Source organism: Trachurus japonicus, chromosome 23, assembly GCF_045865225.1.
Source record: "Trachurus japonicus isolate A0001 chromosome 23, Traja_1.0".
Lineage (NCBI taxonomy): Eukaryota > Metazoa > Chordata > Actinopteri > Carangiformes > Carangidae > Trachurus > Trachurus japonicus.
Genome location: NC_140929.1, coordinates 15,618,497 through 15,642,025, shown reverse-complemented (window position 1 = coordinate 15,642,025; position 23,529 = coordinate 15,618,497). Strand labels below are relative to the sequence as shown.

Below are 23,529 nucleotides of genomic sequence, written 5' to 3'. Positions count from 1 at the left end.
ATACCTGTACAAAATATATATATTGTTCTTGTATTCATGTCCACCCACACTGTGCAATATCTCTGATTAAACAACATTTATATAGTTTTTTCTATACATTTTTGTACATAACAGGACATATTTTTGTTTTGCATAGTGAAGTCTTTATGTTTCCTTACTTCTTTACTTGTCCTGTACTTCTATGCTACTGTTGCAAGTGAATTTCCTATATGTGGGTTCAATAAAGTCTTATGTCTTATATTTTTTCCAAACATTCTCATAGTATGTGTTCGATTATTCAAATATTTTTGCATTTATACATCTTGTACATCCTATTTTAATGACTTAAATGTTGGGATCTATTAGGAATTCAAGAGATTATCAAACATTCCCAAAATACAGACACATCTTCCATCATGCTGTGTCATACAGTGACACCTCCATCGTGTTGGCGATCAGACCACAGCAGGTGATGGAGCGCAGGGCGACTGCCTATTTCCAGCAATATCTTCGGTGACAGAGGTGAGTCACTTGGATGGAGGAGAAAAGCAGCTGAGGTCAGTTCACACCGGATTTGTCTTAGCTGAGTTAAAGGTGGAGATCAGCACATATACACACACACACACACACACACACACACACGACCCAGCTTCCACCCGTACCCCCCCCTTTCTTTTTGTTTTGCAAATATTTCTGCATTAATATATTCCACTGCTTTTCCCGACAGTCACAGAATCTCCAAATGTAAAGAGCAGATTATAAACAGATGTAAATGTTTGAAATTGTTCATCTATTAACAAAAGTCAAGTGTTTGTGTGAAAACAGACTTTCCTGCACATGACTGAGGGAAAAAAAAAAAAAAACCCATATGCAACATGTAATTTAACATGCAGAGCTGCACAACATGCAACAACATCGTTCCTCTAATGGAGCTAATGAGTAATGCAGGAAGTGTGAAGCTTAACCTGCGACTTGAAAACCAATCAACCTCTAAATAACATGACCATAAGTCACATAAGCATGATTCAAGAGTAATATTTGGAAAAAATAAGATGCAAATATTCCATCTATAGCCTGCATCCTTGTATTTGATGTAACTCTAATATTATTACTTAGCTAAATGTGTCTTGCAAAGGTTGTTACTGTTCTGACAAGACAAAACTAAATGCATAAAAACAAACACACATTGCAATTATTGATCATTTGACTAGGAATAGTTTATTAAAGGTGAGAAAACAAAACAAAAAAAGCCACAATCCATTTGTTTAATTGCTTAAAAGCTATGTACATTATAAATAATTCCACTACATTACAACCAATTGTTTTTTTTTCCTAGTCTGGAGTCCTACATATTGAGATGTTACAGTCTGAAGGGCCAGGCAGAGGGCAGAGAGGTGGGGGGAGGTTCAGGATGTCCAGTAAAACACGACTGGGAACATATTTGTTTATTTGCCTGAACACAACAGCTGGAGTAAGTGGGTGTTTGTTTGACTGACTTGTTGTTACTGTTGAGAAGAAAGACCGGGAAAGTAGCTGGTGGAGGTTTCTAGACCTAAAACTCTTGTAGGAGGGCTGAGTCTCGTCTGTGCGCTAACAACCTTTTTCTCTGCTGGAGTCCGAGGGATTCTTCCGTCTTCCTGATGCAGTGAGTTTCTCTTGTGCTCTGTAATCTAGGCAGTTACAGAAATGCCCTCCTGTCCCTTCTTCTGCCATCCATATTCTGTCTGTCGGACGCCGCGCAGTCTTACAGGTTGGCAGGTAGGAGCACGAGCCTGGGTACTGGTTTTGTGTTGATGCTTCTTGTGCGAGGTACAGTGTTCAAACTCAGTCCTGGGCTGTTGTGTTATTGCTAACTGCCCTGCTGAGGCTCTGGCTGCTGCTGCTGCTGCTGCTGCTGCTGCTGATGTGAAGTTGCTGGGTTGAGATGAGCGGCGGAGGCGGGGTGGGACCACGAGGCCGCCACCGCCGAGGGCAGGCTCTGCACGCTGCACATGGACGTCGACAGCACCACCACGCTCTCCTCCGCCACCTCCTCCACCACCGTCATCCCCCCGCCGCCGCCTCCCACGCCTCCCACGCCCGCGACACCGCCGGCCGCCTTCCGCGAGCAGTCCATGCAGATGTAGTCCTCGTTCTCGGCCATCTCGCACGACACGCCCACGCACACTTGGTGGAACCACTCGTCGCAGCCGCCGTCGCACTGCACCCAGTCCACCTGGAAAACACACACACGGGAAGACAAACGCGGATGTGAGCGGGTCGAGTTGAGAACATTCAAAAGTAGGGATGTATTAAACGCCACAATTAATTAATCATAAAGATTTCTAAATACCGTCAGAGGCAGATGTGCACCAAAGTTAAGGTAAATGTAAGAAATACTGGTCTATTTACCACATAACACAATTGGTAGGAATTTAAATGTTAGCTTGTCATTTAATTTGTGATAAAAAAACAAACAATTAAAATAAACTTAAACATAAATGACAATTAATGATTTGAATATTTAAAACACTTCCGCTGGAGGATTAATAATTGGTTATATATTAATAGTAGATACTACTACTAATAATATTTAGTGTAAATAATTAGTAATGTAATTATATATTGACTGTATTTGATCTTACACATTCATATGTTGTGAAATTAATTCATGCATAATAATCGTAATACCGTTATCATTTCTCTGACAATAATTGTACAAAGAAAATCTATAATCGTGACATCCCTATTCTAAAGAAACACGTGCCTGTGGTTTGTCAAGCAAAACCTTAAATTCTGGACGGACATCATGAGTAATTTTTAACAACACGTGTCAAAGCTGTCAGTCATTGTTTGATTGATCTAATTTACTGGAATACAGAGCCAGAACAAATCTGAACGCTTCACACAGAGTGCAAGTCCACTACACATATTTTGACACAGTGCATAAAGAACAGAAAAAGCTAAGTAAAAATCAGGAAAACTAGTCAATTTGGTCAGAAGTGTTGTAATACAGAGTGATATCATGTTATCTTTAAGTTATCTGCAAATGCATCGTCCTTTCTGTTTTTCCATATAAGGGATCCTGGTCCAGACGGGTACATCTCTGTGGAGTAGCTGAACAGTATGGGGTCATTCTGTATGTTATCAGTTAAACTTGTGTGTTTCCTAATGTGACATGCCAAGATGTCTGCTGGGACAAAGCCCCATCCCAGCATGGCTGCTGCTAGAGGCAGGGTCAGGTCACAAGGGTGTCAAAGTGTATAACACACTGATACAAAATCTTTTCAACTCGCTAGAAACACAGAGAGCAGATTCAAACCCCATGTTGAAAAAACCCAGCTGGCCAGGTCAGGTCTGAACTCGCATCCTGGATATAAATTCTCAGTCTGACTGTGAGAGGGCGATGTCCTATTATCAAATTTTAAATTAAAAATCATATAACTGTAAATCATCAAAACTTCAGGTCTGACACGTCTGACTAGTTTAGAGCAGCACCTTTCACCATCTTCACTCCGCCCACTGGGCTGCAGGGCCTAACCGGTTCCTCAGCTCTGATTGGCTGCCCCGTGGAGACGGAGGGGAAGGAGACTGGCCACTGGTTAACTTGACACAAGAGTCTTGGCGTGCCGTCTCAAAAAAGGACCACATCTGTGTGTCCTGTTAATACGTTATGTGTAACTCTCTTTAAGGTGTTCCAGTGCTGTAATCAGCTGTTGATATTCAATAAAGTTCCAAGATGATCATTTTGAGAAGTGTTTGTTATTAACTCTGTGCTCAGCAAACAAAGAAACTGTCATTCACATGTGTTTACAGTCACAAGGGCCTGTAAACCTGCTCTGATCAAAGAATGGAGCAGCGTTTACCACCTCTCCCTCTGCAGCAGGGATGATACTGAGTTTGTCCAGCGGGCTACCGTGCCAACATCGTGGTCCTCCGACAGCAGCTACAATTTAACACAGCATCCTGCCTCATTTCATGAGCTCAGTCACTACGTAGTGGAAACCTTTTCTGACCTTTAGGAACATGATGTGACCGCTAATGGGAACTCAAAAGACATTTTTACAATGGAGGAGATGTAGAGAAATGGAAGATGCACAAAAAATAAAAGCATTCACAGGCTGTAATCACAGTGACGAATGCATTTATAGGCCACTAAACAAAGAGAGTTGACTGAATCTAATTGGTGATTTTTAAAATATATTCAATTACAGCCTCCTACAGGGTTTTTAATGTCCAGATTTTGATTCATGATGTGTGCTGTGATAGATTACACTGCTTTTGAGCTGAACATTTTTTTTTTTTTACTCGATAAGTCAAACAACTTGATAGATCATTTCCGATAGATTTTCGGTTTGGATAAAATCAGACAGTTACAGACACCATCTAAGGCTTTGGAAACTGTAACTATTTCATAATTTGCAGCTGTTCTTGACTCAGTTGAGTAAATATAACATTTAACAATGTGATTCTGACAACTAGTAGTAGAATTTCAATATGTAAGTATTATAAAATACTGATATTAACACAGACTGACTGTGGACTACAATGACTATGACCATATTCCTAGTAAAGACATTAAAGGAATATTTCAATAATAATATTTCAAGGATTCAGAACCTTGAGTTTCAAATAGGTGCACAGTCACATGGTCGCCTTTGACCTCTGTTAATTGATAAACTGTGGCTGTGTCTATCAATCATCTATCATTCACCCCTTGTGCCTCTTTTGCTGAAACACAGCCTCCTACCAACAGAGTGTTGAAACACATTTCAACACCAAATTCATTAAAGCTGTTGAGGTCGCTGACCGAGCCCTCACCTTATCTTTACAGGGTCTCTGGCAGTTCTTGGCTGCGCACACGGCGTTCTCATCGTTGGAGTCCTCGGCTCCAGACCAGTCGTACTTGGAGGGGATGTCGAGAATCTTCTTCTCCTTCCTCTTCTCCAGTCCCTCCCTGATGGCCTCGGCCTTGGCGGCCGCCTTCTCCTTCCTCTTCCTCTCCTTCTCCTCCTTGGCTAATCGTTTGGCTAGCTGCTTCATCTCCCGGTTCTTGTCCAGGTTGAGTTTGAGTTTCTTCTTCTTGGGTTTCACGCCCAGTCCCAGCTCTAGGCCGACTCTTTTCAGTTCTTTGGATTTGGCCGGGCGCATTTCTCCCATGGCCGAGGCCCCGCCTGCGGCTGCGGCCGCCATCAGCATGTGGTGGTGCTCGGCTCTTTCCAACTTCCGTTTCCTCTTTTTCTCTGAATCTTTAAGCTTGATCTTCAGAGGCTTCTCCATCAGAGAATCATCCGGCTGTAAGAAAAACACAGGAACGATTTCAAACATGATTTTCCTCACTTGCAATCTTTGTATCCGTTTACAAACTCTCCACCAGAACAAGCAACTCAGACACAAAATAATCCTGATATTCAGCCACTAACCGGCGATTTACTGTAGGCTGTGTAATCAGGTTGCGTAATAAATGACCTCCCTACCTCCATGACCTGCAGGAATCTCTCCTCAGACGGGGGGTGTGTGGCCTGCAGGATCCTCCAGATGTGCTGGGTCTCATCCAGGGACACCTCCAGCAGGTCTCCCAGCATCATCAGCTCCTCCAGCTGGGCCTTCGCCTGCGGGGACAGCTCCAGCACCGGCGGCTCCAGGCTGCGAGGGACAAGGGGGGTCTTCCTGGGCTGCTTCCTGGGCGTGCCTAGGTCTGACATGTAAATATTTGGCGTATGAGATGATGAAAGCACTTACATCAGAGGAAATCAAGGACACACACTGGAATCTTTCTCAAGATTGTGTGTGTATAGGAAAGAGAAGTGTTCAAATAAAACCTAGCCATGAATCATTAGAGTTTGAACGGCCTGGCGAAAAAAAGAGAGGTTATAGATGTGCTGAATCAACAAAGCACATCGAATGACAAGGTTGGCAAAAACTTTAATAAGTAAATGTGGCCTCACTTTGCACGCAGGACTTGGAGGCTGAGGAGTAGGCGTGCTCAGCGCAGAAGGAAGGCGTGGCGGCCGGCCACATGTGACTGACCACCTCCTCGGACTTCACAGGGATCTCCTCGTCGCAGAACAGGTAGGGCTTCACCTCACCTGGGTCCTGAGACAAAATGGACACGCAAAGAGAAAGGGAGTTATTATTGTGTGAGCAGTGTCGCCTGGTTACAGTCCAGCCTTAGCCGCCTCGCTGAACTGACCTTCATATCGTAACCGTACGTCTCCCGGATGTCCTCGTCCGAGTCCGTCTCCTCGTCGTCGTAGTCCACAGACTGGCGAGGTGATGTGGCTCTGCTGAAACCAGACTGCTGGAAAGTCTGGATGTGACCCTGGGGAAGGAAGGATGATGAAACTAATGTTTTGCAAATTTCTCAACAGCAGTTTCACAAACACCAAAATAACATCTACCTGTAATTTACTCCCTGCATTTCCTCATACTTTAAACTGTTGTTCACGTCTGTAATGTTTAGACATGAGTGCCCTCTTCTGGTACAAGACCATATTACAACAAGAACTGCAACACCCTGGGTCTTACTGATGTTAGACTTTATTAGGACTGAATATCAGATAGCTGGATAATTTCAATTGTGTACGTTTTGTACCTGCAAGTCAGGGTTGGCAGCAGCTTTCTGAAGCTCAGCATTGATGATCTTCTCAGTTTTCTCCCTTGCAGCTTGTTCCACCATCCGCTGGCTCAGCACAGACAGCTTTGCCAGGGCCGAGGACAACTCCTCGGTGGCCAGAGATTGACGCGCTCGGTCCTGGTGGGGACGGGTTAGACCAGAGGAAGGATGGACATTTAGTTAGGATCATAAGCAAAGCAAGTGTTTTAAAATGAAGCTGGTGATTGGCTGTAACCTGAGAAGCTACGGTCACTAACGTCCTTTCTGTGCGTACCTGCCAGCTCATCGCCCTCTCTGTCAAACACTGCAGAGCCTCTCCCTCTGGCAGACGCACCGGCAGCTTCTGCAGCGACACCAGTAGCGACAGGATGGTCTCTAACCTCGGCCTCCTCGACCGCTGACACAGCGGACACAGGAATTTCGAGTCTTTGCTGTTGCTCTGCCAACCCACGCCCAGTTTCTTCTGAGACCCAGTCTTAGGCAGAGGCACGCACGCCCCGTGGAACCAGTCCTTACAGAGCTCGCACTGTAACATGAAGCCGCTGGCCGTCTTCCGACACAGACAGAACTTGACCTCCTCGATGCGGTCGGCCATGGCCATCTTGGCCAGGTTGGCGGCGCGGAGCGAGTGGATGGCCTCCACTTCTTTCTGCTCTTTGGATTTGAAGGCTGCTACGACGGTGGAGGGGTCTCGCACTTCCTCCAGGCTCTCCTCCAGGTCGCTGAGGGTGTCGGGGTCGAAGCCTCCTCGCTCTTTCTCCATGAGCTCCTTGACGCGCTTCCGTTTGCTTTTGCTGTTGCCGTACACCCCGATGTCCACACGCGGACTGAGAACCTAAGAGAGGAGACGCAACAATTTTGCCTAATTTAATTTTACCAACTCACAGCCAAGCATCAAATCAACAGAGTCCTTTACATGTGACGCCCACCTGGAGCAGTGTGTATGTGGAGTTCTTCTTGAGGAAGGTGCGACCGGTCCTCTCCCTCCAGGCTCGTGCTGAAGCCACCTGAGACTCCACCTGGGTCAGTGGATCTAGCCGGACGGGGATGGAGCGCCCTCTGGCCAGCAGGCTCTCCAGCTGCTCCAGGTAAGCAAAGCTGCTGCCACTCTGGATGGCCTCCACCTTCGACGTCCACTCCTTGGCCTTCTGCAGCGCCTCTCGGAGCGCCAAGATGTTAGGCAGGTATGCTGGGATGTTCCTCGCTTCCAGCACGATGCTCTCCAAGGTCACCATGCTGTGTCGAGGCCTGGGGTTACAGCACAGACAGACATGTGATGATTAAACATGACAAATGACTCAACTTTAAAGGGATAGTTCGACATTTTGGCAAAATCACCTATTGCCATAATCCCAATAGTCATAGCGGTAGGTTCATTACCTTTAATAATCGGTGCATGTTGTTTTGAGATCAGCGGGGCAGAGGCATGTAACATTACAACACATGAAGCAAATACTGTGAACTACTTGCGGCTTTGAAATCAATCTGCCCAGCAGCCATGTCTGGAATGTAGTTCCGACTGCATTTGCCTTGAAAACAACTCTAAAACAATGTTACATTATTATTTCATAGCGTGGTGAATGTGCAGTTCACAACTTGTCCACAAGAGTGTTTTGGAGTTGTTGGATTGTGTATTTGATGAGTTTGATGAGGGACAGGAGACCAGTACCGTTCACCTCCATTGTGTTCACTTCTGCCCGTCTCTGCCCCGTGGATCTCAAAACAACATGCACTGATAATTGACCCTTCGCGTAAGCCCCGCCCCCTTGGTTACTGTTGCTACGGCGGGCAAGCTTTCACTCCCAGCCATGCTCCTGGCAGTATTTGGTATCGATTTCAAAGGAAATATCAGCAAATTTCTGGATAAACTGTTCTGAGATAATAGAGAGAAGAAGTCACAAAGATCATTCATAGTTTTCAGTGACGTGACTCGCGCGGGAGGATAAAACATCTGTTCAACGACACGACTGGACAATGTACAGAGCAGCAGTAAGGACCGGTAATTTTACCGTCTATCAACCCACGAAGACTTACGTCATCTCACTGGTCATGAAACGTTGTCAAACTGCAAGTTTTTGGGCGATTGTGAACCACATACAGCTTTGGCTGCTGTTTTGTTTTCTCCCACCGCTGTATCAGTCAGTGAAAGCAGTCCCTGCCTGGAGGATCCCTCGCCTAAAAGCCCAGGTAAACGCGGTAAAAGTACAGCTGTCATTTCGGAGGTGAACATATGGTTATCCCCATATTTACACTTGCTCAAGTCGAAAAAAAAGTCTGCTCGTATCTGAACATCTCTATATTGCTGCTGCCGCCGCCGCTGCCGCCGTAGTAGCAGCAGCAACAACAACATCCTTCTCTACAAACAAATGTTTTTCGTCCTAGTCTCAAAATGTGTCCACAAAAGCAAACGTAATGACTCACTGCGGAAAGCTTGCCAGGCCTATAGTTACGGTTGCTAACGTAGGATTGGACAATAGCCGTTTGTGGGAGGAGTTGGCGAAGGGTCAATTAAGGCAATGAACCTGCTACTATGACTATAGGGATTATGGCAGGAGGATGCAAAAATGCTCAGCAAGTTTTTGCAAATGTCTTTGCATTAACTTGTATATATGCAGCCTTACCTGGCCTGCAGGCAGGCACGAGCCTTATCCTCCCATCTCTCTGAGACAGTGAGGATCTCTTGCAGTTCGGCCATGGCCTTCTCCACAGCATGGTGGGGAGCCAGACCCACCCCCGAGTCTATCAGCCTCTTCATCAGCTCCAGGGTGACCCGGTGGGGCTCGGCCAGGGTGACGCGCACCTGGGACAGGAGCAGGACAGCATGTTCACATGAGGCCACAACTACAACGACACACTGAAACAACACAAAGAGGGTTGTGGTTCTAATCAGGGCCCACCTCATCAAGCCAGCGGGCCTGCTGGAGCTCTTGTTTGAGTCTGGGAAGCTCAGGCAGCTCCACATCCAGGCCGCTGCCCAGGTCCAACAGCGCCTGCAGCTTGGAGGAATCGGGCATCTCGTCCGACAGCGCTGCCTGGGCTCGCTCATGGAAGTCCTCTACATTCTCCAGCAACTCCTGGGAACAGATGATAGTAGATTGATCATATTAATTGAGGAAAATAGGGTGTTATGGGAAAAAAAGAGGGAATGAGGATGAGAAAAAGGAGAAATTAGGGTGTGAACTGTAGATCACTAGCAACACGTGACCTTGGGTTAGCACGCATCTATAGATGGGACTAACTTTGACTTGTCTGGCTTGGCTGATGATGCAGGGCAGCCTGTAGAGCTGATCCACGAAGGCCTTGAGCTCGTCCACAGTCAGTTTGGTGCGGTTTCGACTGCTCTCAGAACGCAGGCGGCTGCTGCAGACACACAAGGAAAAAGAGAGATTGAGCTCGCCTTTAAACCTGAGCAGATGGAGTATTCATCTTCAAAAGTAAAAAAATGAATTTCTAGTGTGTGCATGTTGGTTTGTGAGTCAATTGCTTTTCTGTTGAATTTGATTGTGTGTATCCATGTTCACTGACCTGTGCCTCTGCTTTCGACTGAGCAGCAGCTGAGCTACTGAGGAACACGTCTCCGCCTCTTTGACCATCTCCCTGAGGCGTCGGAACAGAGCATTCTCTGGATACTTTCTGTCCTCTGCATCCTCCAGCAAAACCTTGAGCTCAATAAGATCTGAGACAAATAAAAAGAATCATGGCATGACACAAAACACCATTACACGCATCACATCAAATCAAAAAGTTTATTTATATAGCACTTTACAACATCTAAAATGATGATCAAAGTGCTTTACAAAAAGATATAAAGTAAAAATCTGAATTTAAGAGCACAGCAAGAATAAAACAAACATTAAAACATTTTTAAAAAATCAATACATGTAAAACAGGGAGATGTCGCACCATCAATCAATGTTAAAAGCCATTCTAAATTAAAAAGTTTTAAGATTGGTCTTGAAGAGTGCCAGGTCACTGATGGCTCGTAATTCCACTGGTTAAGTGTCCCAGTGTGTGGGAGCGGCCATACAACATGTATGTATTTGTAGTAGTAATAAAATATGAAAAACCTTTCTTGTTCTTCTGGTCGGCAGCCAAGGCCTCTGTGACTCTCTTTGCCCAGGTGTCGTAGGACTGAGCCCGTGTCTTAACTCCGTAAAGCATGGATGGAAACTCCTCCAGATCGTAGCGATATCTGAAATATAACATGCAAGTAAATGTTCTGCTCGCCGATTCATTTACAAATGAAGAGATATTCATTTAATAGGCTGAACCAAACTGGTATTGGGCCACAAAGCAATTCCTCTCACCGAAGACACTTGTTGCCGAGCGGACAGTCGCAGAGATCTGCTGCGTGGTGAAGACAGACCAGGCGATCGGGGCTGCAGGAGCAGGTCAGCGCCGACAGGAAACAGGTCGTCTTACACTTGTGACACTGGCGCTCGTCATCAGGGACCAGTTCAAAAACCTCCTGCTCAGAGGACAGCACGCCCTGCAGGTAAGGAGGTAAAACAAGTGGTGAACACACAAAACTTTAGGGGTGGTTAATCGGTCCGACCTCCCGATTCGATTCGATTCGATTACGATTATTGAGGTCTTGATTCGATTTTCAATTATTGTTGATCACTGATTTCCCATTTGACAGTAACAGTAACCAAAATATACCACAAACTTATTGAACCATTTAAAAAACAGTAAGCTGCTGAATTACTTAACTTCTCTTTTATTTAGTTAGTCCTCAAACCAACCAAAAATTATCTTTAATTCATTCATTTTTGTTTTAGATGTAGTCTTTCACAGTCAAAAAAACAATACAAAACAAAACAATGTCCACACTTGCAAATAAATGTCCATAGTTTCAGTTAAGATAGTTTTTCCTACAGAACAAAGATTCAGCTTTGGAACTTTAAAAATTTGACACAATAAAATCATCATTTGTCAACATTAGTCCCACGTTATCGGACATAAAGCTAAAGTTTACAGGACGTTATGGATGGAGAAAAAAACAAAATGTATCCACACGCTGCTTTTAGCCCAGATGGAGCTGTGGGTAAATCCTGCATGACAGCAACCGCAGGAGTCACTGTGTATTCCCTGGTTCGTATTACAATTTAAAAAACGCAATAATAATCCATACAATAATTGCGATTAATCTTTAATCATTTTTTTCACCACGCCTATAAAACTTAGGAACAAGATAAGCACGAGTGAAAACTGTTAATATTGATCTAACTTTACAACCTGATCACCACAAACTACCAGCATCTGTCTACTGAAGAACAACTACTTCTTACCATTTCTTGGACAGCCTGGCGCAGTTTAGTCTCCTCCTCCATCATGTCTCCCATCTCTTTGAATACAGCAGCAGCCAGTTCCACATCCAGGCTCTCTGGATCAGCAGCCATCTTGCACAGAAGCTCCTCGTGGGAGAAGACGCAGTAGCGCTGGAGCCGTCGGTAGTGTGCCACACACTGACGACCCATAGGTAACTGAACGACAACAGCGGTGGGTTAGGGTTAGGGGTTAGGGTTAGGGTTAAAAAAAAAGTTTAAATTCAAGAAGAATATCTGTTTTCCCTCACCCAGTCGGCAGTGCAGAAGTTCACAGCCTCCGCGAAGTTGTAGCCCTGGTTGAAGCCACTGTGGTAGGCCCTGGGGAAGGTCACCACAAACTCTCCTGCACACTGGTTGGTCCTGTACACCTGAGAGACAGCAGGAAATACGCACATGATTGATAAAAATGTTGAACAAGCAATCAATAACTAATAAGATCTAATATCTTCCCAAAGGTCCCACTACATACAGGGACACCGTGCTCCATGAGGACATTGGGGTTCATGATGGTGACCAGCTGATGGAGGAGGTCCGGCTGCGAGTCAAAGAGCTCTGGAGCCAACTTCTTCATCACAGCCTCCAGCTGCTCTGCCGCAGAGGCCGGCACTCCGTACCAAGTCTTCGGTTCACCCCTGGAAAACAAAGAAAGACAGTAATTAACGTGAAAGACATCTACTTATCGAAGGTGGCACACCAAAAAACACAGTTTCCATCAGCATAAATGGTGCAGTGCTGTCACAAAGTCCTGCGCTCTGTTCATCTCACCAGTGCAGGAAGTTGATGGAGTAACTCCAGTGGTCCTCGATGTGCCAGCAGAAAGAGGAGAAACACATGCCCACATAAAGCCAGGGCACCTTCATACCCGAGATGTCCACGTTGATGTGGGTGAGCACCGACTGCTCCAGGACCGGCATGTTGTTCAGGTTCCAGCCTGAGTTGGCGTACTCCTGACGAGAGAGGAAATTAAGTGTTTTATTTCACTTCGGGGGAAATGTCATGTTTTTACTTAATAAAAGAGGAAAAGTCTTTAGGGAAACTACTGGATGGATGTCTGAGGAATAAAATCACTCATGGGCATCTCGTACCTAACTGTAGTGTTTTATTAAAAAATTATAATTTGAAGACAATTGAACACACAGAAAACATCTTACTGTAAAAATATGAACACCAGTTCAGTTGCTTCCAAAATAAAAAATCTGTTTTTGAACATAAATTCGAAAAAAATAATAATAATAATAACATGGGCGGTGTAAGAAAAGTGCACTACTGCAGGTTCTGGAAAAGGAGCATGTGTCAACAGTGTCTGGTTCAGGGATGCCCTGTGGCCCTGCGGCCCTGTGGCCCTGTGGTGTTGCCACTGGAGCTTTCACAGCCTCCCAGTGGAGGTGCTTGTGGCAGGGACACAGAGATATATAAATAGTTATTTTTGCCAAATGGCTGACTTTTTGGAACATGAAGCTCAGATAGAGTGTAGGAAGCAGGTGAAAGTTACTACAGCAACATGTGGACGTTTCTGTTGGTTTAAAATGCACATAGATAGTACCCTGCTTTGTCAATATGGTCACTTCTGATATATTCTATTAAATAATCAATTCAAATTCAAATTCAAATAGCCTTTATTGTCTTTGCAACAAACAAAGTGCAACAAGATTTGTGATGCCACATCCATTCCAGGGCTAAAAAAGACTTAAAAAGACTAAAAATAAAGCATGTCATTTTTGATATTCCACTTTAGGGTATAAGCACCTATTAGAGATTGTAGATGTGCTGAAAAATACAACAAGACTTTAAGATTTGAAGATTTGTAAAGTCAACACTTGAAAAGTTCAGAGAAACACAAACTGTTTAGCCATTCTCTCACCTCCTCGTCTCCCAGCAGCCTCCTTTTGCCATCCCTGATGGGAAATCCACTGCCCACGTCTTTGGAGCTGATGTCAGCCCCGTACTCTACGATGACATCCTCCTCGATGCTGCTGACCAGGCGCCAGAACTCCTTCTCCACCAGCTCAGTGGGGACCATCTGTGGGCACAAAGTGGAACTAATTCAAGTCCCCGCTTTTATCTTTCCACTCCAAAAGCCTGCGAGGAACACGTGTAACTTGTAAGTGTCACAGCAGAGCATGGCGCCGCTAGATGACAGGAGAGCATCCATGAAACGGCGGACGTCTGGTCTAGTTTTAAAATCTGATTTTTACGTACGTGCACGGGCATGTTGAAATAGTCAGACTTGAAGTGATCAGCCATCTCTCCAAAGCTCTGGAGTGTGTACTCTCTCACAGCCTGCTCAAAGCCGAACGCCTCCCTGGGCTTGCTGCACTCCTGTGAGGGAAGATGGACAACGTATTCATTACAGCAGGGATTTACTCTAAGTGCAATCAGCACAAAGACATTTAATTACACAACAGAGGTAAGGAAGCAATACTCATGACTTAAAACCCTCTTTCAAACTATCATCAAAAAACTTTCTTTGAGGGCGTTCATGCGTTACCTCAGCGACACATTTCGGGCAGCGCCAGTCCCCCTTGGGCACATCCTGTAGCGGCGGGATCAAACAGAACGTGTGGTAACTGTCGTCGCAGCCGTCGCACAGCAGGAGCCGGTCCTCCTCGTCGCCGCGGCCGCACACCAGGCAGAGGTAGAGGTCGATCTGGGGGATCAGTGTCACGAAACGCACAGGGCGTGGTCATTTTACAGAGTTACAAAAGATACAGTGAACGTTGCCGTCAAACAAACACAACTGGTCCTTACAAAGTTGACCTCGAGGGTTTCTTTGCGTGGCCTCATTTTGATGGCGAAGGCTTGAGCTTTGAGATGACGCTGCTTCTTGTTGAATCCGTCATCTAAATGAGAAATGCAGATGTAAGAAAACAAACATTCATAGTTTCATAGAACGTCTGCTTCGTTGCCGTTCGGTGTCTCCCGTGTGTAAAAATACAGGTCAACAAAATATGATCCATACCAGCTGACACAATCTCCAAGCCAACCATCTTGGGACTTGTGCTGAAGATTTTGAGGCCTTTCGGCTCCTTGTTTTCTCTCTGGAAAAACAAAGCAACAACAGCAGCACACTGTGAAACCGTACTCCCACAACGAGGCCAAGTGTTTTACTCTGGGGAGCTTGCCTGCCGCAGCTGGGAATCTGCACAGGGGCAGGGAGGGATGCTTACAGCAGCTTAGCCAACATTAAAAAGGACTAAGCTTTTGTTTGTGGTGAAATGACTGTTCTGATTAAAAAACAACAAATTTGTGACAAAAGGAATGAAACTTTCTTCACGGTGGAGCAGAAACAATCCGTGTTTACCTCAGACTTAAGGCGCCTGGACCGTCTCTCAGGCAGGATTCGATCTTTGGTTTGCGTTGGGTCGCTCTCTCCATCCTTCTCTTTCTCTTTTTCCTCCTCCTCGTCTTGCTCCTCTTCCTCCACCGCCTCCTCACCAACTCCCTCATCTACTTCCTCCAAATCGTCACCCTCGTCATATAGCCGCTGGATGCCCTGATTGGAGAATGCAGGTGGGTTAAAGCAAATTCGGGTTTTGGAAAATAAGGGATGATGTTATTATTAGCCAACAAGTTATTTGCAGAAGTGTTGGATTTGGTTCAATGAAGTTTGGTTGGTGTCCTACAGTAGAGACACTGGCAGCAGCCAAAACAAATTTAGCTCAATGGGAAAAGAATCATTTCAATATCAACACCCACTCACATGCTGTACATGCCTGTATAGTTCCAATTAGTCATGTTGGGTGTTTGTACACAATAGTGCAAAATGGCTGCGTTCATGAATCTGCGTGCAACATCAACAACATGTTTTTGTGGATTTTTCAAACTTCAAAACTGTGTTTTGGCAGAAGACGAACAAATGGGCTTGTTTTCTTGCTTATTACATTTTTTTTTTTTTTTTTTTTAAGTTTTAATGAATTTTAGTTAGTTACAGTTTTTATTCACCACTTTCCGTAGAACGCCGCTGGGTGTCGCCATGACACTCAATTCACCGACAAGTCGGTTTCGCACTTCTGTCTCACTTCAAGCAGAATGGAGCTAGCCTAGCAGTCTGTCTTAGAAGTGTTTTTATTATTATTACAAGTTCATAGAATGTCCTCCGGTACGACATGTGCTGTTGTTGGATGCACAAACAACTCAAGGAAAGTTAAAGATTTTATGAATGGAGCCTGTAACGACCATAAAGCCAATCGCAAGAGTTGTGGATGTCCGGTTGCTACGTTAGCCGCTAGCTGTTGCTACGTAAACAACCGACTTCCGGGGTGGTGTGACGCAATGGATCATGGGAAAATAAAGTGGTGAATACCAGATACAGAATTAGAAACTGACATCAGCATCACTCACAGTTAGTGTGGCTCCAGACTGAAAGAGCTCGTACGGGTACAGGATCCTCTCGTAGTGGGAACGCAGCAGTGAGCCGGTGCCTTTTCCAGACGGGAAGCCCATGCGGCTGGCCACCTTGGACCATGTCTTCTCTTTACACACCGTCTCGAAGCCACCCTCAGATGACACAATCTGGAAAGTACACAGCATGCAGGTGTACACATGGTCAAGTCCAAAACAGCAGATAAGGGAATTTCTTTTTACGACAGGGTAAACTCAAGTGGAACAACAACAACAAACAAAGTGCAGCAGCAGTCAATTACAGCAGTGACTCCCAACCAGGAGCACATTACAGGCAGGGGGACATGGAAGCATTCATACATTATTTCCAAGATGATAAGTAAATATTCCTAGTCATTTCATAAGCCTATTACTTAAATGGTACATGTGCACCACAACTAGTTCCCCTGGGGAGACAATAACCTGTGGCACAACTCTGTGAAGACACATGCCAAGGCTACTCCAAATATTGATAAATGGCTCAAACTTCCACTTACTGCTGAATGTTATATGTTATGAATGTTATAAGAGTTTAATAGAACAAACGAAGGTTGCTTATTGTTTATTTCTTATAAATTATTTATTTTATTTTGAAGGCAGACTGATTCTTATTCTCTATGTTTAATTTGAGTACAAAAGAACAAAAATTAAAGAGAATTATTATTTACAATAAAATAAAACACAGGTGAGAAATTGAAATGATTTTCATTTCATAATCAATTGTGTTACATTTTATATGACCACTTTTGGAGAATCACAACACGTATGAGTGAGGGCCTGACTCATGGTATGATAAAAAGGCTCACATGACAAATAAGCTTGGGAACCACTGAATTACAGCATCTGCCAAATAAAAACTGGGATTATCACAGATATTTTCAGGGTGTGTCAAAACGTCTTGTAGCACAACAAAGACATCCATCCCAATTTATGCACAAAAATAAAAGCTATATATATGTATTCTAACCAACAGCACACACACAGTAAAACCTTCTAAACGTATCTAGTGTTACCTTGCTCAGCTGATAGAGGTCCAAAATCTTTCTCTCCACGTGAGGGAACCGAATCTTGGATCCCTGCAGCTCCCAGAATTTTGCGATTTGATCCAGAAAGTTGAGCTTAACCCGAGTGAGGGCCTGGACGGGCAGGGGAGAGGGGAGAGAGGTCAGACTCTAAGTGCACTGCTCTGCTGTTTTACACACTGGACACCTCGGGCGGAATTATGTCCGAATGACTGCACTTCGGTGCACGGACATACAGTACTGATCCGGTAAGTTAAAACCTTAAAACTCTGGTACTGAAACTATCCTGCTGTCCCTTGCTTAACATGCAATTTGTCATGAATACATATCCAAACCTCAACATGTGTGAGACAGAAGACAAAGTTGGTGGAAAGAGAGTAAAAACTTGGTTCACTTAGAATAATTTCCCAAACACCTACCTCCTTTCTTAATGTATCTGTGCTCAGCCTCTCCGTAAACAACATTTTAGACACGCCTTCATTCATTATCATAGTTATGATGTGTTGTAATGCTTTGCCCTGGCAAACTCACCTCAAGCTCATTCAGCCTTTGTACACGAGGGGTGAAGCGGAAGTTACGCACATCGCAGGCAAATGGAGGCTGCCAGTCCTGATAGACAAGAAAACAGAAACATCAACTCTGCCCAAAGCAAAACATCAACAATGAAGCAATGTCACGAACAACACTGAATGAAACAAACCAATGCTGCTCAAAAGAAAAAGGACATGAGCAGAGCTTATTTGGGGAGGTGGGGGGATTACAACTACTGTACTAATAACAACAGCACCACCACTCATACACAAGTACTACTGAGCCTATTTTAGTACAGTATAAGTGTACATATAGTATTACATACCTCTATCTGAACCTACTATTTTCTAAATGCAACAGATTGCAACAGGATCAAAAATATCACAGGTCAAAGAAAAAGAAGATCTAGTCGAGTGGTTTTCTTATTATGTACATAAAACACATGATAAACACAGCAGACCTATTATATGGGTAGATGTCTGACAGCAGCTACAGGCCTGCATATGGTTCAGTGTCGCATCTTCGCAGCTAACGTGGTCCAGTCATTGCACTGTAACTTAGCTAGCCACCAGGCAAACAAAAACAAAGCCACTGTGTGAACTGTTGAATTTACTTTGCCCCTTTAAAAACTTTTTTTTTTTTTGAAGAACACATAAAAAAAGCCGATGTGAACCAAATTTGTTAACATATCTTCGTTTGAGCGCGGATAAATTAAGCCTTATTTGACCTCTATTAGAGTAATGGCAACAGTCGTTGCCTATTGCAAAATTCACGCAGGCCCGAAGTAAAGCAGCGCTACCTACGCAAGACAACACGAAGCAAATCCGCAAAAGGTTTTAATCCACGGTTTAAGATGACAAGAGTTTACCTCGGGGGGTCGGATCTTGCAGATGCCCGTTTTCTCTGCAATGGGTCGGATCTTGTTGATGAATCCTAAAGGGTCTGAGAAATCCTCCCAACTCGGCTCAAAGACCGGGCATTCAGGAGGTGGGACGAACTCAGCAAATGTAGACATGTTTGAAGTGGCTCCAGTGAAAACAGTCTTTTAAAAAATAATAATGCAGGTCAAAAAATGCACCGAGTTGAGCTCAACAGTTCATCATGATTATATTTCCAATATTTTTGTCTTCTTGTGGAACTTCCTCTGTGTCCATCATGATCCTTTTAAAATCTCCTCAATGGCAAAATCATTTCAGTGACAAGGCATCCCCCAGTCGCGATGGCGAATCATAATCTGATCTGAGAGTGAAGGCATAAATACAACAACCGAGCGGCTACCGTGCTGGTGTTGTATTTATCATCATCATCATCCTCATCATCCGTAAACAGCAGGGCCGGTCCAGGCCGGGGAGTCTCCTCCGCCGCCGCCACCACCACCACCACTCCCCTACCTGGGACGGAGGGCAGGGTCAGTCCGGATCGCCATCATTCCTTCTCGCAGACGACAGGACAGCTTCACCAAAAAAAACCTCAACTCAGCAGCGAAGACGTAAACCAGAGACGGTCACGGGATTTTAAACTGAAGTTTGCAAACACACACTCAAAACAAAACAATCAGGCGTTATGTTACAACGTCGGCTGTGTGTTTTATGTTGTGCAGGAGGAGGAGAAGGAGGCCAACATAGCTACCGCTGCTACGTCTCCGTACCTGGGTAGTGTTATGATTTCTTCTTGATGATGCATTTCCAACAAAACTTATCCACGGTCGGCTAAGTCCTGTAGCTTACCAGCAGCGGCTCACAGTGTTCATTAGCTCACGTAATCACGCCGCTCGCTTGTCGGCTCTCCCACCAGAATAAACTCGTCCACTTCGTCGAGCAGAGCAGAGCACCTCGGTGGCAAAGTACCAGCCAAGCCGGACCACAACAAGGAGGAGGCTAGTAGCAGCAAGCGTACATTGTTGACTGACTGGTCGTCTTCACTCAATGCATCCACCCTCATTCATTGAAGCAAACATACACTAGCACACACGGCTAATTTGGCGATGCTAAAAAAAAATCAGCTTAGCTGCCGCTGCCCGTTGCGCAGCTAACATTAACGTTAGCTGTCAATGTCGGCCGAGCTGGGTGGTCCGCCGTGGCTTCAGTGGGTCGGTCGGAAACACACAGAAAAGGGGCATTAATCCTTCAGCTTTGTTTCGCCAACAGTCACTTTCCCTATTATTTAACGTCGTGTGTAGATACTGTGGCCGCGTTAGCCAACGTTGCTAGCTACAACTAGCACGGGTTGGGAGAGCTTCTGTGGTGCCTTCATGGACAGTCGTAAATTTCTTATCACTTCCGAGTTTGGTGGTTGTGTAAATAGGCCTAGATTAAAAAAATAAAATAAAAAACTTTAGGGTGGCGTCTTACTTGTGAATGACAGAGTAAAACAACTTTTACCATGAATAAAGACAGGTAGCTGTTGTTTTGTTGAATATAGAGGACTGTGTGGTGATCTTATTAGTTGTGTCAACTACTTGAAATAATGCAATTCGCCAAGTAGATGAGGATAAGCCTACAATGTTGCAACCAAACACTCGTCTGGTAATTTTATTTGCACGGTTACTATTCTAGATGCAACAACTTAGCGGTCACTTACAGTTCATAATGAATTTGACTGTTTTTTGTACAACTTCACTATATTTTCAACAGGCGAAAAATGTATATTTCCTACTGTACTTTAATGCAGCATTGTTTCTACAAAGCTTCATTATAAAGACAAAATAAATCTGTGTTCAGCTGCATGCAAGATTTATTCAGTTGACTCTTTTGCTTAAGATATGTCAATAATAATAATACAAATGCATTTATTACAATGAAAATTACACATTTTACTGTTGCTAATGTTTCTAAGAAAGGTTACGGCAGGTGAGTAACCTACTCATCCTCCACTTCCGCATCACAGCGGCGAGACGGTCTCTTTTTACAGTCTATGGGTCCAACAAAGTGATGAGGGTGACAAGGAAACTTTTTTTTATTTTATTTTATTTCATGAAGACATGCAACTTTCAAATGAAAAAACAAACAACGACAGCAAAAGCATATTGACAGAATTATAAAATATATATAGCTATATATTGCTTTGGATTTAAATATTAAAATTCCCTGCAATATGGATGTCACACTGGTCACGTTGTTTATCAGAAATGTGTCATGAAATAAGTAAAAACATTTTTATCAAAATTATTTTCAAAATGCAGGCCCAAAAATCTATAAAGTAAATAATTACATTTAATTGTGTTTTTGGATCACATCTTTGTGAACTCTAGACATCTGTGGTGTCTAGTAGTCATCATGAAATGGATACTCTGGATGATCAGCCCACCTGTTGGGTCAATACAGAGAAATATTATTTATTTATTTATTTATTTATTTATTTATTAGAGAATTAGGAAATCACTCACAGATTTTGCCTTATACTCACATGAGTAGCTCCACAAAGCGAATATTCTTGTTCAACCCCTCAATTGCCTTCATCTCGGCCTCAGAAAGAGAGAAGTCAAATATCTGCAGTATATAAAACAAATGATTCAGAATGCACTTTGGATGTTACTAAGTGATTTAAGTGATTTTTCAAGTGCACTTTTATAAAGCTGTGAAAACAAACCTGAAAGTTATCTTTGATGCGATCAGGGGTGAAGCTCTTTGGGATGACGACCACACCTCTCTGCACATTGAACCTCAGAGCTACCTGGGCTGTGGTCTTGTTGTACTTCTTCGCAACTGATACCAGTAGCTCATCTTCCAACAGTGGGGGGCATTTCAGGTTTACCCTGTTTTAAATACCAGTGTTTTACTTTACACTGCTTAAAAAAAATCTTTAATTTACAAGTGCATGCTGGGTGTAAACTACACTTACCAGGATGCATCTCTAGATGTCCCCAAGGGGCTGTATCCCACAATGACAATATCTTTCTGTCGACAGTATTCAAGCAACTTTGGCTGAGTGAAATAGGGATGGCATTCAACCTGTGTTTAAACAAATGATAAATATTGTTAGTTTTTAGGATAGACTCAGTATAATAAGAAGGCAGTGAGATTTTATTGAGTGTCACCTCTTTCGTTGTCCTTTATCTGTTTTTCAGAACATTAATGTGAGTGTACCTGGTTTGAGACAGGCTTGTGTTTCAGCCCAGGTTTGTTAAGAATCAGTTCCAGTTGTCGCTTGTTGAAGTTTGATACTCCAAGAGATTTTACAAGCCCAGCATCTTTGCAAGCCTCCAACGCCTGAACAAGATTAAGCACAAATTAGCAACAAATTAACAAAAAAAAAAGAAAGAAAAGAAGAGGAAGTTTACTGGCACACAGATCTTTAACTGTGTGCCAGTAAACTTCCTCTTTTTTTTGGTCAACGTCAACCATTTTTGGTCAATGTTGACGGTTGGCCAACGACCTTGAGCACAGCATAATGATTGGGTAATGTCTGTTAACCTTTGGAACTAGTAATAAATATCTGCAGCTACACTGAGTCAAATAAAACTACAATGGAGTGAAAGGGACAGTGGATTCCAATAGTTAATAATTTGTAAGTCTTAATCGTAGATTTAGAAAATGGAAAATATTTTCCATAAACCATTTTTTTATGATTCTTTAATGATAAGTCCAGGTAAACAAGTCTCACCTCCCAAGTAGCACACAGGTCTGTCTCGTGATAAATATACTTCCCATTCTCATCTCTGGGGTAGAAAGTATCTCCTGGCTTAAGAAAATAACAGGATTATTTATAGTAGCCTATAGTTTGTGGTGAAATCAGAGTAAAAAAGAAAAAATGACATTTTTTTGTTGTTGAAATGAATGTGTGTACCTTGAAGGCAGTGGGCATTTCTACTATATAGAGGTCGACATAATCCAGCTGTAATGTCACCAAAGTTTTCTCCAGAGAGGGACGCACAAGCTCAGGAGGATGGAATGTGTTCCACAACTGTGGAAAAGGAAGGAAAAAAAACTTGTTGTTGCAAACAGCTGCACAGACTTTGTAGCCAAGACGACTGGTGTGTGTAAAAAAAAAAAAAAGTCATGGTCAGCAACTTCCAAACGCTCCCACACCCAACAATCACACTTTGCCAACCTTTCCACAGTAGAAGATGTCTTCTCTTTTCACAGTTCCATCTGCAATCTTATCCCTGATTGCGTGTCCCACCTCATCTTCGTTGAAATAGACCAAAGCCCCATCAATGTGTCTGTACCCCGTTTCTATAGCCAATTTGACTGACTCATATGCAGTTCCTTTAGGGGTCTATCAAAAAAAAAAAGACAAAAACAAAACAAAACAATATGTATTATGTGTGAATAACATCTCGAAAATAAATGCGTGAATAGTGCGCATATTTAACTCTTACCAGGTCGATTCTTAATTCATGTCATATGACAAAATATCAAAATATGTCTTACCGTGCGGGGATTTCCGTAAGTCCCTAGTCCTATCAGGGGTATGCTGTTCCCATCACTCAGAGGAATAGAGTGCATCTCAGCCGTCAAGTTCATCCTCGCTAAAGTGTGGCTACTCGGGATCAAACTTTTGCCACAGTCGCTCCTTGTGTCATAGTATCCCCCAGAGTAAAGTAGTAAATATGCAATTCCAGGAGAGGAGGTTTTTGACACAGTGAGACTCCTCCCAGGCACAAAGAGCAGACCCCTCCAAAAAGACGCAAATAACCGCCGAAAAATGTCCCAAACAGACTGAATATTAACTTTCACAAAGAGCTGATTTA

The 23,529-nt window shown here is 43.7% G+C and overlaps 2 protein-coding genes across 6 annotated transcripts; both read right to left on the bottom strand.

Moving 5' to 3' along the window:
* Positions 1–1,171: 1,171 nt before the first annotated feature.
* kdm5a (lysine demethylase 5A) lies at positions 1,172–20,103 on the bottom strand. Of its 5 annotated transcripts, none has more exons than XM_085769558.1 (28): positions 18,706–20,103; positions 17,838–17,915; positions 17,298–17,420; positions 16,246–16,416; positions 15,206–15,397; positions 14,864–14,942; positions 14,653–14,744; positions 14,393–14,551; positions 14,104–14,223; positions 13,766–13,924; positions 12,670–12,851; positions 12,374–12,536; positions 12,153–12,272; positions 11,866–12,060; positions 10,882–11,063; positions 10,642–10,766; positions 10,100–10,250; positions 9,814–9,934; positions 9,472–9,648; positions 9,196–9,374; positions 7,504–7,822; positions 6,849–7,409; positions 6,554–6,712; positions 6,152–6,280; positions 5,907–6,054; positions 5,436–5,656; positions 4,780–5,253; positions 1,172–2,194 (listed from the first exon to the last, which is right to left on the bottom strand). In XM_085769558.1, the coding sequence occupies exons 1-28, from the start codon at positions 18,850–18,852 to the stop codon at positions 1,829–1,831; spliced, it is 5,292 nt and encodes a 1,763-aa protein (XP_085625684.1). In that variant the 5' UTR covers positions 18,853–20,103; the 3' UTR covers positions 1,172–1,828. The 5 variants fall into 5 exon arrangements, with proteins under 5 accessions (XP_085625684.1, XP_085625685.1, XP_085625686.1 ...); XM_085769559.1 differs by having other exon boundaries at positions 9,814–9,931; positions 18,706–20,080; XM_085769560.1 differs by having other exon boundaries at positions 19,486–20,080.
* A 760-nt stretch (positions 20,104–20,863) lies between these two features.
* LOC146962746 (aldo-keto reductase family 1 member D1-like) lies at positions 20,864–23,306 on the bottom strand. Its single transcript, XM_085769892.1, has 9 exons — positions 23,210–23,306; positions 22,887–23,054; positions 22,623–22,739; positions 22,440–22,517; positions 21,923–22,045; positions 21,678–21,787; positions 21,426–21,591; positions 21,243–21,325; positions 20,864–21,143 (listed from the first exon to the last, which is right to left on the bottom strand). The coding sequence occupies exons 1-9, from the start codon at positions 23,300–23,302 to the stop codon at positions 21,101–21,103; spliced, it is 981 nt and encodes a 326-aa protein (XP_085626018.1). The 5' UTR covers positions 23,303–23,306; the 3' UTR covers positions 20,864–21,100.
* Between the last annotated feature and the right edge of the window lie 223 nt (positions 23,307–23,529).

Coding starts and splice junctions, on each gene's coding strand:
- kdm5a (XM_085769555.1), bottom strand. CDS start 18,852: ATGTCTACATTTGCTGAGTTCGTCCCACCTCCTGAATGCCCGGTCTTT. Junction 6,281..6,553: donor CTGCCAACCCTGACTTGCAG/GTACAAAACGTA, acceptor TTCCTTCCCCAG/GGTCACATCCAGACTTTCCA. Junction 5,254..5,435: donor GATTCCTGCAGGTCATGGAG/GTAGGGAGGTCA, acceptor TTTTTCTTACAG/CCGGATGATTCTCTGATGGA.
- LOC146962746 (XM_085769892.1), bottom strand. CDS start 23,302: ATGAACTTGACGGCTGAGATGCACTCTATTCCTCTGAGTGATGGGAAC. Junction 22,740..22,886: donor ACATCTTCTACTGTGGAAAG/GTTGGCAAAGTG, acceptor CCTTTTCCACAG/TTGTGGAACACATTCCATCC. Junction 22,518..22,622: donor AAATGCCCACTGCCTTCAAG/GTACACACATTC, acceptor TATTTTCTTAAG/CCAGGAGATACTTTCTACCC.